Here is a 16,335-nt window from a genome sequence, read left to right as displayed (position 1 = left end):
TATTCAGGGAATTCTATCTGTGACCACATATATATACTTATTACTTTTTAAGAGAGAAAGAAAAATTGGAAACACCATAAATTCTCAGTGGTAAAAATATATTCAAGTACAACCAAAATGGGCAGAAACATATATACACATGGAAGGTGCTGTAAGACATATAAAGCCAGTTACAGAACCATGAGTATAGGAGGGTCAGATTTGCTTTTTGTGTATGCAAGAAAAAATTATTAGAAGATGAATATGCAATCATTTATAAATGCAAGAAAATCTAGTAAAATGTTAGCCAATACTTCCAGTATGGTTACTTCTACAATGTAATTGGTTTCCTCTTACGTAAGGACTTTAAATGTTTGAATCTAAAGTGGTGCTGTGAATTAACAATTCTGCCAATATTTTCCTGATAAATTATATCCTCTTCATGGTTCCCAATGTATTTACCAGAAAATAGAGTGATTTACATTGGTTCTTTTTTCCTTGTAACATTATTTGAAAATCAAATATGAAGAAGGAATTAAAAGATGTTATATATTATAAAACAGGAAATGCTACTTATAATTTAATTAAAAATAAATACACTAAATAAAGTCAACATTAAAAACTTATATGTGTAATAGAGAAGAAGGATGTAATATAAGTTCTTGAAGGACGCGGTGAACGTTTAACTGTGATAAACTCAGCAAACTGACACAAGAACAGAAAACCAAACACCGCATGTTCTCACTCATAAGTGGGTGTTGAACAATGAGAACACATGGACACAGGGAGGGGGCCAAGTCAGTATTTTTTTTCAAAATAGTTGTTAAGATATTAGACTTTGGAGATTGACTGATATACTCCTTTCTTAATAGCATGTCCTTACAAGTTATTTACTACCCTCGTGACTCAAGTTCTTTACCTGTAAAATAAGATTAAAAATAGTGCTTTTCTCATGAATTTGTTCTGAAGAGTAAATGAAATGACATGTATAACACCATCTTGCACATAACATGCTGTCAATACATATAATCTACTATTATGATGTATTATGGTCACTTAAAATGATTTTGGAGATGTGTTTATTGCTCAGAAGAAACAAACTGGGGCATAAAGTTAAGGTTATAGAATAGGAAGAAAATAAAAATGTGCCTTGCCATTTATTATCTAACTTTGCCAGTGAGACTGAATAGAAAGCTGGGGCATTAATAATTGTCTGATTACTGGTTGATTACTGTTCATCAGTGAGATTTACAAGGCCAGCGAGAAATATTGCGGTTCTTAGCAATGGGCCATTCCAATTTCCTTTTAATGAGAAGAATGTCAAGAGTCCTAGAGACCCACATTTAGCAAATGAGAAAAAAAGCAAAGAATTGTAATAGAAGTCTATTCCAGATGAGAAGCATTTATTAATCATCACTAAGGCCATTAGGAGACCTAGTTCCTTTCTATTTCTGCAGAAAAACTATAAATTCATCATATTTCACAGTAGTAGAAATTATATATGTATGTATTTTCAATTAATTACCTATTATGGCTTCAATGCTTTACATAAATTACTCCATTTAACACATAAAAATGTGGGTAAGTTCAATGTTACATTTTATAGATTCTCAACTAAAGCTGAGAGAGTGAGTCATTTTCCTGCAATTTTACAATTGAACTTGTCAACCCCTCTTTCACTAAAACACAGTTCTTCCTGACATCCCTCTCAGTGAAGGGCTGCATCCAAAAATTGCCTAAGCCAGAAACATGGCATCATTACTAAATAGCTCCTTCCCACCCTTAGTCCACAACATGCAGGCAAAAGAATTAAATGCAAACACACACACACACACACAGTATACTATTAATTCCATTTTGTATGTTTTGCTGAAATCAATCCAAGTTTCCCTGTTCGCCCTGCTTCTGCTCTAGTTAGGCCATTATAATCTTTTGTGTGGATTATTACAACGGTAACTTTCTTAGCAGTCACCTGTTTACTTGTTTTTTCCCTCCTCCAATTCACTCCTGAGTTTTTAACCAGGAAAATTTTTCAAAACATAAATCTGACCTTGTCATTTACTGCTTAAAACCTCTCATTTACTTTCATTTGTCCTCAAAATAATGCCCAAACTCCTAATCATCACTTAACAGGCTTGCATACTTTTGCCCACGCTGGCCACATACTCATTTCAGCAGCAAATCTCCAACTCCTAAGTTAGAATTCCAAACCTTTTGACATTTATTCACTTTTTGAAAAATTCAACATTTATTTCCATTGGTATCTGTATGAGTTCGTTTCCCGCTGCTGATAAAGGTATCCCCAAGACTGGGTCATTTATAAAGAAAAAGAGGTTTGGGCCGGGCGCGGTGGCTCACACCTGTAATCCCAGCACTTTGGGAGGCCGAGGCGGGTGGATCACGAGGTCAAGAGATCGAGACCAACCTGGTCAACATGGTGAAACCCCGTCTCTACTAAAAATACAAAAAATTAGCTGGGCACAGTGGCATGTGCCTGTAATCCCAGCTACTCGGGAGGCTGAGGCAGGTGAATTGCCTGAACCCAGGAGGTGGAGATAGCGATGAGCCAAGATCGCGCCATTGCACTCCAGCCTGGGTAACAAGAGCGAAACTCCGTCTCAAAAAAAAAAGAAAAAGAGGTTTAATGGATTCACAGTTCTACATGTCTGAGGAGGCCTCACAATCATTGTAGAAGATTAAAGGCATGTCTTGCATGCAGCAGGAAAGAGAGAATGAGAGCCCAGCCAAAGGGAAAATCTTTTATAAAATCACCAGATCTCATGAGACTTATTCACTACCACGATAACAGTATGGGGGAAACCACCCCCAGGATTCAATTATCTCCCACCAGTACACGCCCACAACACGTGGAAACAATGGGAGCTACAATTCAAGATGAGATTAGGGTCAAACTATATCAGTATCAACACGTTTTCCTTTTTCATGTGACTAACTTCTATTTCTCTTGCAAAGCATCTCTTAAATATTTTATATTTATTTTCCAGGAAGTCTTTCCTGGATTAGCAGCTCTCCTGTGTGCTCCAATTAATCATTTTAATTAACCTTCCCGGATCAGTTACAGTTTTAGGCTGCACTGGCAATTGTCGATTTCCTTATCCTGCTTCCCAACCACCTACCTCCCACTTGCAAAACACACATATACACAAAGGTGCAGACACACACAACTTGCTTATTCTTTTTTTTTTTTTTAATAAGAAGGACTGTAGGGTTGTAACTTAATAATGTCTTTCTCAACTTCTTGAGAAGATCACATGAGAAAAATAGGGGGGAAAAAGGATGTGTATATGTGTGATACAGATAATGTAAGTATTTCTTTCATGGTGCTTATTAACAAGTTTGTTCAAAATTCACTGTAATTTCTGTATTTTTTTTATTGATTATCATAGAGATTTTGCTTCTACCAATACCTCTTTAATAGCAATAGAAATTTTTAGCCAAGTTTGGAAGGTGTTGCCTTTTCAGTGGGCTGCCTTCTCTATAAACCAGGGAAGAAGCAAGCCTCCCACATTATGTTCTGGCTCTACCCCAAAGTTTATTCCCCCAATGTCAGACCCTGTCTATGTCTCTTAGATATATTCTTCCAAAATATACTTCCTGCTGTAAAATTTTAAGGAAATTTTTTAAGGAAATTTTCCCCTGAGGGGAAAAGTGTGGCATCAAGAAAACTATTTCAAAGAGGTACCTGATAAACTATATTATACATACAGAAGAGGTACAATATTGTCCTGGAAACTCTCTGGAGCATAGATAGTCCTCACTGGAAAATGAAACTTTCGTCATAAAACTGTTTGGGTTTTCAATTTTCCCCTTTTACATGAAATCATGACAACAAAACCATCTTAGTAAATGAGGTTTTAATTTCTCTAGCTTTCACTAAACACTCACTAAAACCGTGAGTGTTACTGATTATGACTGATGTCATTGGAGCCATTTGGGGGGCTCTCATGCCTGTTCTTTCTGTGTTAGACAGGACTATGAAGAGCTAGAAAAGCAGCTAAAAGAAGTCTTTAAGGAACGAAGCACCATTCTTCGTCAGCTGACAAAGACATCAAGAGAACTTGATGGAATTAAAGTCAATCTTCAGGTGAGATGAAAACTCATTTTCCTAACAGTAAAGGATGAACAGTCATCTGATTTGTCTGAGTGAATTAACATGCATTTTAAAACAGTTTTTAATATGTTTCTGGGCTTGACCATGGTAGTTATTACTTACTATTATATGCGCTTCAAATGGAAATGTCATTTGAAATATTGTCTAGGAATCTGTGGTTTACAAATACAAAAATGAGAAAATTTTCCATTTGGCAGAACCATCAATTCCTCAAGCTTCTACGAGCAGTTTGACCCCTGTGTTCTTCATATTATAAAATAACAAAGTAATTATGATCAAGAGTTAAATGAATGATTTAACAGGAATGATACCTAGAAGGGAATTTTAAGTTCCCCACAAGATAACTCTAAAGATTCTGTAATAAACTACATTACTGAGGTAAATGCCTTAAAAAAGCAAGTGGCATCTGCAAAAACGTCTTAATATACTGAAATCTTAAAAATATCTATATAGGATAAAAATAGTTTCATAAACATTTGATACTAAATCGCAATATTTGAATAAACATTGCATTTATTATCTTCTGTATGTTGAAAGCTTTGATGTTTTGTATGGTTTAATTCTTGTATCTATGAGGTAGATCCTATTGTGATATCCCTTGTTACACATGAGAGAGAATGTTTAGAAAAGATATGTTATTTTTGAATGTTACAAGAGAAGCCGGAGTTTACATGTAGATAATCCGGCTCTAGAGACTATTAGTTACTGATCTGAACCATGTTTTTAAACCATATGGAGTTACTTCTGTCCACACTCTTCTCCTTAGCTTTCTAGTCGCATTAAGATGATAATAATGATAATGACGATGATAGTGGTGGTGGTATTAGTAACCACTGAGACTTATTGAACATCGTCGGGGTCAAGTTCTAGATACTCTTTCTACAATTTTTATTTAATTTTCACATGAAGACTAGTAGTTATATTTTACAGGTGAAAAAACAGAGTTAGAGAAAGGTTAAGAAGCTAGTTAAGGGACAGAGCTAGTATCAAAGTCAACATCTAAGCTCTTGTTCCAGAAGATGTGTTACATGTGCAGAAGATGGAAACAAGAACAATAAAAAAATCATACACAACCCAGTAGGACACGGAGATGGTGCCAGGATGATAACAGTGTAGGAATCATAGTGTTATGACAGAAGCATGCGCAGAGCATTAGGGGAACACAAGGATGAAAAGAAGTGTAGATTTATTTCTGGTGAAGCCAACACCTGAGCTTGTGCTTAAGTGGAAATTCACCAAGTGAATAAAACTGGGAAGAATACCAAGAAACCTGCACCTTCTCAGAGGCATGAAACACTCGACACATTGAGAACATTGAAAGCGTATTGTGAAAGGCCCAGAAGTGGTCAGTATTTACAATATTCGCAGAATACTCAGTCTTTCTATACCAGCAGCCAAAGTCAAGATATCTCATTACAGTCTAGAAAGTTGCTTAATACACATATACAGTTTATGGAGTTACATTACCATTCTTTTTTTTTTTTTTGAGACGGAGTTTCGCTCTTGTTACCCAGGCTGGAGTGCAATGGCGCGATCTCGGCTCACCGCAACCTCCGCCTCCTGGGTTCAGGCAATTCTCCTGCCTCAGCCTTCTGAGTAGCTGGGATTACAGGCACGCGCCACCATGCCCAGCTAATTTTTTGTATTAGTAGAGACGGGGTTTCACCATGTTGACCAGGATGGTCTCGATTTCTTGACCTCGTGATCCACCCGCCTCGGCCTCCCAAAGTGCTGGGATTACAGGCTTGAGCCACCGCGCCCGGCCACATTACCATTCTTAAAATGCCTTTTGCTTATTTTTTTTTTGGCAGCCATTGTGCAAGGCTGATTTTGTGACTTGTGCCAGGTCACAAGACCATGGTACACTTTGATCTGACTGTGAATGATGATTTTTTTTCATTTTAATTCTTCTTTTTGCTTTCCTTGTATGTATGTGAAGCCACTATTTCATGTAAATGAACACTGTTTATTGGTTGCTTCCCAATGATAACCTCAGCCAGTTATAGTAGAGAAGAGGTTTGTCTTACAAAGTTCATCCCACTACAACCCTATTATAATACTTATCATGCTATATTAAAATTGTTGGTTTTCAACATTAGATTAAAAAATGTTTGAAGATAGGCACCCTGACTTTGCATAGGTCTTTGCATGATGCAAAATAGATATTTGTTAAATAAATATTAGGTCAACAAAGTGTTTGCCCTTTTTGCTATTATCAATTCTCTACCAGTCACAATTATTCTTTTGCAAACAATATTATTGCCTCTTAGTTTCAACTGTTAATGCCAAGAATGACAGGTTACCCTATTAATTAGTTTATTGAATATAAACAAGGAAGTTATTATAGAAGGTTTAATGGGATAGATTCTCTTATAAGAAAAAGCTCAGAGACCTTTTCTGCTATAATTCATAGCCTCTGAATTCTGAATTTGTCAGAGTTTATAAACACAAATGACTGAAGTAGTATACATAATTTTTGTTAATATTCTGTCCATAGACACCAGTTACAATTTTACATGACCCTGATTTTTGTATATCTTAATGCATTACTAGTAAATAAGAAATCAACAAAACATAACAGGTGCATGCCCTTTGACTGTTTTAATCTTGAATTGTGTTTTTTTCCTGGCATATGCAGGGAGATTTGCTATGTTCCCTAGTATTTATTTGTAGAGGCTGTGCCAGACCTGGTTTAACATGCCTACAGAGAACACAGTAAAACTTCAAAAAATGAATAGAAGATATGTTTTATATTCACTTATAAAAAGGCCTAGATATTTGGAGAGTAGTTTCTTCTCCACTGAACCTCTAAAAGCCAAGACTGCTCAATTCCTTTCACCACTGTGTCATTGGTATCATAAATTTCTGTATATATCCTTAAAGCCATGAGGACCATCATGGATTCATTTTTAATTCTTGTTCCAGGGCATATGTGCAGTCCTATCTAGTACTCTAGAACCAAAGTTAAAGTGAGCCTCAATTTCTCACCTGAATAAACTTCCTTTTCCTACTTTTCTTATCAGTCCTTAAAAAATGATGAGCAGTCTGCGAAAACTGATGTTCAGAAACTTCTGGAATTAGGACAGAAACAAAGGTAAGACTGTTCTTTTCTCTTTATTTTTCTTAGCTCTTTTTGCCATAGTGTCCAGCAGCATTCAGAAACTTCACAGAAGTTGTTGATTCTAAGCGCAAAACCCTATTTATCTTTTCACTTATACTTAAATGTACATGTGATTCACTTGGGAATCTTGTTCAAATGCAGATTCTTATACATTAGAACTGGGGTGCACTTGAGATTCTGCATTTCTAACAAGTCCCTTGGTCATGGTGATGGTGATTTTTTTTGTCTGCAAATCACGATTTGAATATTAGGGAGCCATTACTTTCTTAGTTAGTAAGATGGACACTTGTAAGTCCACCAATCAATTGATAGATTTGATATTATTGACCTAAATGGACCATGTTTAATAAAATCAAAATTTGATTGTGGTAATAATAATGAGGTGGTAAGGAATGGAATAATCTTATTAACAATACAAGTAGAATCAGTACAATATTATTAGTATTGGTTTGTTTATTTTCGAAGGAAGTATATTATGAAATATATTTGCATAAATTGTAAAAAAGCCATATGATTTTTAAATTGCTTTTCCAAGCCACAAAAATGAAAAAGGAAAACAAGTATTTTAATATAGAAAACAAGCTCACATCTGCTATGCACTTACTAGGAGCTCTTCTAGTTGACTTGTATACATTTTCTTGTTTGATCTTCACAACTACCATTTGAAGTAGATATTATACCCATTTTATAGATGGAAAATTGTTGCTCAAAGTGCTTAGTGGCATTGCTGAAAATCATGTTAATTGGAGTTTAGATTTAAAATCTGCTGTGTCTTACCCCATAGCCCCACCTTTCCACTTTGGCTCACTGATTACAAGGCAAAAAGCTATTTAAAAGTTTACACACAACATAGCATGTAGAGTAGACCCTAAGTCCCTTCTCATCAGCCTTTATGTCCTTCACTGACCTTGGTTCTTAATTCAGAACTCTGTTATTGACATGCATTTGGATTGAGCCGATGACATCTATTAAAAAATATAAAATCAAGTGTCTTACATTGAGTCTTATTATTATTTATAGTGACATTTATTATTTATTGAATATAAAATTATCTTCAAAATATTACTATTATTTAAAGTAATACTATTAAGAAAAACTTGAAAAAAAAATCCAAACATGTTTCCAAAACCGTATTATTTAAATGATTGTATTGGTTTGAAATAATCATCTCTTAAAACACCCATGCTCAATATTACACAAGTATTTGTGACTCTGTGAAGTAGTGATAGAGGACATAAGCAACAATTTGAATAGAAAGAATAGAACATTATTCAGTTGGAAAATAGAAAATCTTGTCATTTGTAACAACATGGATGAAGCTGGAGGACATAATGTTATGGTAAATAAGCCAGGCACAGAAAGACAAATACCCTGTAATCTCACTACTATTTGGAGTTTTAAAAAGTTGATGTCAAAGAAGTGGAGAGTAGAGTGGTGGTTACCAGGGTCAGAGGTGGTTGGGGAGAGTGCTGGTGGTGAGATGTTGGCTAATGAATACTAAATTTCAGTTGGATAAGAGAAATGAGTTTGAGAGGTCTGTTGTACAACATGATGACTATACTTAATATACTATATTCTTGAAAAAATAAAATTTAAAACTAACCCATTAAAAGAGACCAAGCGACGCTGAAAATGATTATTTTTATAGAGTTTTTCAGGTTAGGAATGGAGAATAAACAAAAATACAAAAACAAAAATTGATTCCTGCTCAATACATTTGTAGCACCCAGTGAGAGACTGAGGAAGACATAATGAGTTTGAGAAGATTAGAAAATAAATCTGTATGTAAAGACAAAAATAAAAATGGCTAAAGGGTGGCCCAGTCTGGGCTTCAGTGATAATAGAGAACCCCTTTTAGGTAGTTCCATAAAAAATAATGTAATTAAAGAAATCTTTTAGGGAAATTATTATTTCCTGGCTTTTAGGGAAATTATTATGTCAAACCCATTCAGGGCAGAAAGAAAAATGTAGACCAGGGTGAGAAAACCCTACTTAGAGACAAGGATAGGGAGATCTCAAGAGTGAGGACCATGGAGTAAGAGAACAATAAAGTCAGCCTTTCTTTACCATAGGAGGGACACAGATGAGGAAACAGGCTTATGCATGATCTGAATGAAAATCTATTCCCTTAGTATGCTGATATTTTCTTAAAATATGTATGGCTGATTCACATGACACACAAAACACCACAAAAATCAGGAAAAATGTGAATAGATGTTTAAGAATTTTAATTATCAAGTGTACATGTGGTAAAGTGTATAAACTACCAGATGATAGAACAAGTCTTTCCAGAGATGATGAAATGGAAAATATTTTGATCTTACTAATTCAGTTTTGTCTAAAATTAGAAACCTGTTTAAAATGTATAACTTGTATTATATACATAATCAAAGTTAGAATGGGAGACTCAATAAATTATAATAATAGGTAACTTCTCAAAAGGATCTAAGATTTGATGCATTAGTTTTTTGCTGTTTACTTAAAAAGAGAAATATAAAAATTATATTTATATAATGGTAAAAGAGGCTGTGTATCTCATTTTAAAATTTGACTTATTAGTAAACATTAAAAGAGAAAAAATATCACCTTTGGTTATCAAAAATACTAACTTATTGCAAATTTACGCATCTTCTCTGAGTTTGAAAGAGTGCAGTATGCTTGCAGGTGCCATTTGGCCACATGCCCACTTCTCAATTATTACCTTGTTTTCTGGATCCTTTGTCCTCAGATCCTTGACATCTGGCTTCATCTGGACTAGTGATCCCAGAAGCCGTGCTTCTTTTATGTGACTCTGAAACCACTGGTCATAGCTAGTGATTCAGAGGTGGCCACCAAAACAAAAATGAATCAATTAGTGGTTCCTTCTGGAATTGTAACGTAGAGGCAGCTAATCAGCCTTTCTGTGTAGCTGGAACTAGACTGTAAGTAAATTCAGGGGATATGCAGTGGCCACATACAACTATGTGGAAAGAAAGCAGAGAGAAAGGGGTGTGTGGGTGTGGGTGTGGGTGTGGGTGTGCGTGCACACTTATATGAGAGCAAGAGTGAGACAATGAGAGTTGTGTTGGCTTGAGCATCACGTTTCAGGAATATTTACACAGCCTAGATTATGTTCATAGGAGAGTTCCCAGGTGGATGGAGAGATTTTAAATCATACCATGTCAGGACTCAGAATATATAACCACAACAAGAATAGGGAATAGGACAGGACCCTGGAATGTCTGAAAAGCTGAAAATGTCCTTGAGCAAAAGAGAATAAAACCTTTTATTCTTTATGGTGGTTGGTTGGTAGAGAGTCCTGGAAGGCAGTTTTGGGCTCAGTGTACTAAAGCACTTTACAACAATGTTCTCTGAAAACTGAAGGAAAAAAAAAAGCCTGAAATAGTGGCAAGTTCTCCATCTATAATGTTATTAAAATATAAGCTGATAGTCACTAGAAAGAAATGCCTTTCTGTAGAGTGGTTAGGGTGAAGGTGTTTTTATAGCTATAATTTGAGATGAAAGAGGTGTGAAATGATGGCCCTTTAAAATTCCTTGTAACACAAAATGTTACGCTAAAATATTTCAGCATTTGAACTATCACAGGTATCACTTGAGCCATTAACTTTTTAGAATTAAAGTTTCAGTTTAGTACCAGGCATAGTCCTACGGTAGTAGATATAGTTTGGGCAATCTCAGTTGATTTGGGAAGGGGTGCAGAGGCAAGTCAGGAATCATCTCCACAGGAGGATAACTTAGCAAGTCTGTGAAGCAGAAATCTGTAGCTAGCTAAAACACTAGAGCAGTGAGCATGTGAAGACATAAGCTTAGAAGGAAGGCAGAAGAAGAGATGAAGAGATATAGAAGACAAAAAATCTACTTTACCTTTCTGCCCGATAGTGTTCTTTGGCATGAAAATGTTCAGAATTCTCTACCTTTTCCAGCTTTTATGATTTGCTTTTAGTCTTGTTCCCTAGATTGCCTATAGATGTCAGTATGGGGGATTTTTTTGGAAAAAATATATAGATACCCATTCCCATACATATATTATATCTATATGTGTATATATAATCAGTATATAAAAATTATATACTCATTGTCATTTTAATAAAATATACTTTATTATTTAATTTTTGTTAAGTGTTTTATGAATATCCTTTAAAAATAAAAATGAGAATTTTAAATTAAAAAGTTTAAAAATAATTATTTTGTAGTTTTTATTATAACTTTATTTTCAGTAGGAAATATAATTTTACTGTTTTCCACTCAGTGCTTGTTGAAGATTTGAGTGTTTGGTATAACATTTGACTGTTTGCTCCTTCCTTCCTTCCTTCCTTCTTTCCTTCCTTCCTTCCTTCCTTCCTTCTTTCCTCTTCCTTCTTTCTTTCCTTCTTTCCTTTTTTCCTTACTTCCTTCTTTCTTTCCTTCTTTTCCTCCCTCCCCCCACCCCATAGAGATAGTATAGTAAGTCTTTAAAGTTTCAGAATACAGACACTAAAACACCATTTCACTACCCCTCTATGCATTAGTTATCTATCATAATATGATGCCATAGTTTGCTGTGGGGCTTATAAAAGTGTCTTATACATTGTAAGCCTACAATACATGTAGATATATATTATATTATATTGTATTATATTATGTTATATTACAAACACTCTATGGAAAATGTCAGAAGTAATAACGGAAGCCCAGATTTTATATGTTCATTATATGAAGCAAGTCTGATAAATAAAACTAGTTTGAGACAGTGATGGAAGCTGTGACTTAGAATCCACTTCAAACACATTAAAAGGATCACCCAAGTGACTGTAATTCTATAACTTGTTCTTACTATATTTTGATTTGTCAACCAAAGTCGAAAGTGATTCCAAAAAGCAGACAGACTTTCTTTCTCAATCTTGAAATTGGGACTAGGACATCAGTCTCAAGAGTAATTAACCTGGGGGCACCATTAAGTCCTGCTGGGTGGAAGAGAAGCTTTTGGTTGTATAGAAAACACGGTGGTCAGAGGACGAACATAGGGGTGTGGAGTGGTGCCAGTGGTTATTGCCATGACCTAACATTTGTTAAGTAATTCCTTTACCAGCATTGTGGTAAGCATTTTGCTTACATTATGTCATCTTAATATGAGCTCAAACCTATACGTTAGTTCTACCATTGTGCCTGTTTTTTGGATGAAGAAATTGAGTATGAGAGGGTGTGTCAGTTGTCAAATATCCAGAGCTAGTCTTTTGGCACTAGATTGGAAGTTTTAAATTAGTTTAGGTGCTGGTAAGATTCAAACAGGTTTCTATTTTGTTGTTGCTCTTGCTTTGAGAGAATTTCTATAACCAGGAATTACCACACATACCAACACAAACAAATACACTAGCCTTTATCTAATATCCAGTTTGTTTGAGGTGATAGCTTGAGTAAAAAATACAATCAAGACACAGAAAGATAATATGATGTGTTACAAATGAATAAATCCTAAATTTCCTTAAGACAAAGACAAATTTAGGGAAATATCACTATTTTTAACAAGGGAGACAGGATCCTTACACACTACTAAGCTTGAGACACAATGCATATATACGCATAGGCATGCATTTCCTTTATTATCTCCATTAAATGAGACAGGCCTCAAGTTAGAGTAAGTTTCTTTTTCCTGTTTTTATAAAAGGGCTCAGGCCTTACAAAAGATGTATAAAGCACAATACTTCAGAATTAATTAATCAGGAGCATCAGAAGGGAGCAGTAATTTTATCCTATCAGCAAGTCTATGGTGACTTTTTCTAACCAGCATGTTCACACCCCAGTATGCTGTTGGTGAAATTATCTTTTCAACTTGAATTATATATTTCTTTGATTTAACACATTATGTAGTTCACAGATGATTCACGCAGTGGTATTTTTATAAAACATAATAGCAAGGTAATTAAAAAAAATTCAACTTGCGTTTAGTATTTGCATGGGAGAGAAAGCATTTTATTACCAGAATCTTTAGACAAATCCTGTTTGCTTAACTGTGGCTTTATGCAATTCTAGTTGTCTGTGTCCTAAATGTAGACAGCAAAGCCTCCTTTTATAAAGTACATAAAAATAATGGAATTATATTATTTTCTTTCTTATGCTCTGTTTTCTACTTAACTAGAGAAGAAATGAAGTCTCTTCAGGAGGCCCTGCAAAATCAACTTAAAGAGACATCAGAGAAAGCAGAAAAACACCAGGCTACTGTAAGTGTTTCTTCTTTGTGCCCTTTGCTTTAGGGCTGGGACCTTCTTACTTTATTTTTCCAAAATCACTATGGAACAAACGTACCTGTAAAAAGTAAAAGTGAAAATACAAACAAAAAAGAAGCATCAGTCAATGTGATCAGAATAGTACTTGGTCAGCATTCATTCTTGGAAAAGGTTAACGTTTTATTTGATTATTGGGGAGGTCATCTAATTCCTAGCCTACTTTTAAGAACGAGAAACTAACGGACAGAGTGGGGCAAGGATTCTGGTGTCAGGACCTTGTCAGTGGCTCTCAGATCGGGGGATGTCACTGACCGTTAAGTAAATTAAGCTAAGTGATGGCTAAGTGATGGCTAATTAGTGCCCCACATCTGCTGAATTAGAATCTCTCAGGAGCAGGGCCATGCCATCTGCCTATTTAATCTATCTCATGGGTTATTCTGATGCACCCTAAAGTTTATGAATCAAACTCTTCTCCTGACAGCTAGAACTGTGAGAAATAAACTAGGAAATAAACTTTCTTTCCTGAAATGATGTTTCCTCGACCCCACCATTTCAGCTCTTACTACGAATATTTACCATAGGCAGGAGGGGTGCTGTTCCTGAGAGCCATGCTGAAAACTAGGTTTCCACTGGATTCCCCAAAGCCACCTTACACACCATATATAGGGATTGGATCTTATATCTTGTTTTCAGGATCTGAGTCTGTTTTAAAATATAGTGTATTAATAAAACATATGAGGTATAGCAAGGCCAACAGATCAGGAAAAGACTGCCACTGAAAACACAGCTTATTTCTCACAGTTCTAGTTGTACACCATAGAGGGGTCACATGGGGAGGCACCCGGGCTATTCATGAGGCAGAAAGAGAGGAGGAAACGGTGGGTAAGAGGCTTTACTGTGGTTTCTGAGGCAATGAACAAGTGAGGCCGGATAAGTGGGCTTGGGATTGGGCAGTTTAAGTCATTTTTGGTTGGCTGTGGGGCACAGCAGCTGTCCTGACTTGTTACCTATCCCGATTAGGGCAAATCCATAGTAGCCTGGGGCAATTAAAAACGGGGGCATTTGGGAGTGTTGTTTTTCAATTGTTGGTTGTATTTGAAAAGTGTGCCTCTGGGAGGAGGACTTCTCCCCTCTGAGGTGTTGAAGCAGCAATAAGAGAGTCCGGAGCTGAGGCAGGGTAGTTCAAGCATATGATTGGGTATTGGGTTGTTTAGAACAAGACTGATTCAGCATATGCATGAAGAACAAATGTTAACGCATCAAGTTTAAAGAAGTTAAAACCGTGGTGAAGCCTGAATCTCCGTTTAGGTCAATTACCTGGAATCCTAGGCTCTCTAAACACAGTCAGCCTGCCTTTCTTTTACCAGGCTTCATTTAACAACCTTGATTAAAATGTGGAGTTTTGCATCTGAAACTCAGTCCAGTCTGTCATCTGCAAGGCCTGGTTTCAGGGAACAGACTTCCTAATAATGACTGTTGACTTTTTGAAGTACAGAATATTTCATGTTAAGGATTCACAGTTATCTGTTCTGTTCACCTGTTAGGATGGGCATGTTGGTTCATTGCTATGCCGTGGTAACTCTCACTGCTCACCTGAAATGTGGCCTAAAGTCTGGCTCACTGGATACCAAATGTTACATAAAAGAATAGACATATTTTTAGCACCAGCTTGTTGATCCATCCTCCCAACATCTGACCTAGCTTAGTGAATGGTCCTAATTGCAATCACATTTCTGCCGTGGCTAATCATATTTAATCTGGATTTCTTCATAGCCTAATGACAAATGATGGCAGAGCAGAATAGAAGTGTTCACACAGACTATTTTCTCTGGTTTTCATAATAAAACTACATTGTTGGTTTCTTAAAAAGTAACTCAAATAAGGTATTTCTAGCTTGCATTTACACAGCTAAAAGGCAGAAGAGCTAAGGCATGAACTCAAAATTATTCCAGGAAATTATGTAAACTGAGAGCTAAAAAGAAGAGAGTTATAACTTTAGAAAGATCACAACCAAAGTCAGAGTATCCAAGCATGAAAAATGTCATGGACAGAGAATGTAGACTGAGTCACCTTTGCTGTCGTCTCAGCATGCCTGCAGTGCCTTCCTTATGGCTGAACACTGAATCCTGAGGGAAGATTTCTCTTTCCCCCCAAAATACTTCACTAAACCAGAAACTTCCTAAAGAGACATAACTTAGCATGTGTTTCAGCATAAGAATTTCAGGGTTTAAATCTCTAGGAGGTTTAAATTTCTAGGAGGCCATTTACTAGATCTATAAATTTACTAGCTCATTACCAGACTTGATCAAGCTTTTTAACTTCTGCAAGTTTCCTTATTATCACATTTAAGGGGTGATTCACATTAGATTAATGTACATAATTTCTCTAAAATTGTAATCTGGCATGTAGTAGATAGTAGATATTAAACTAATGTCATTCTCTTTCCTTCTGCACTTCCCATTTTAATTTCATCTTCATCATTTCTCAACTGAATGAATATAAGTAAGCCATTGATTTCTCTGAGGCTTTTTCATTGTAAGAAGTATGCAATGGTATTTATATAACAGGTTGTTTGGTGATTATATGAGATGATGCATGCATTTTTGAGCAGAAGACAATCAATTGTAAGCAACCTCTAAATTGTATGCTATCATCATCATCATCATTATTAGTATTTTTTCTTTCTAACTATTTAAAACCTTTGTTATATGGTAATGTCACAGTGAAAATTATCAGGGATGACATAAGAATGCATACCTAGTAAATGGAATATTAAAATAATATATCCTACTGTTCATAATTTAGGATGTTCTATTTCTTCAATTCTATTTACATTACTATTCAAAATCATTTTGTATTGCAATTTCTGGATATTGCCACGTAGATTTTCAATGACTATT

General features: G+C 35.6%; 1 protein-coding gene across 3 annotated transcripts in view; it reads left to right on the top strand.

Moving 5' to 3' along the window:
• Positions 1 to 16,335, top strand: part of LUZP2 (leucine zipper protein 2) — a 548,899-nt gene that overhangs the window by 241,701 nt on the left and 290,863 nt on the right. For 2 of the 3 annotated variants that reach the window (XM_064365096.1, XM_012452224.3), the window contains exons 2-4: positions 3,967 to 4,084; positions 7,135 to 7,205; positions 13,348 to 13,429. In XM_064365096.1, coding sequence (XP_064221166.1) covers positions 3,967 to 4,084; positions 7,135 to 7,205; positions 13,348 to 13,429 — 271 coding nt within the window. The remainder of the gene's footprint in view (positions 1 to 3,966; positions 4,085 to 7,134; positions 7,206 to 13,347; positions 13,430 to 16,335) is intronic. The other variant, XM_012452226.3, reaches the window with a different exon arrangement.

The sequence above is a fragment of the Aotus nancymaae genome, unplaced genomic scaffold, assembly GCF_030222135.1.
Source record: "Aotus nancymaae isolate 86718 unplaced genomic scaffold, 86718_ANA_hifiasm-v0.15.2.pri h1tg000059l, whole genome shotgun sequence".
In the NCBI taxonomy this organism is placed as follows: domain Eukaryota; kingdom Metazoa; phylum Chordata; class Mammalia; order Primates; family Aotidae; genus Aotus; species Aotus nancymaae.
Note: the sequence above shows the minus strand (reverse complement) of the source record. Positions and strands in the feature narration are given on the sequence as shown.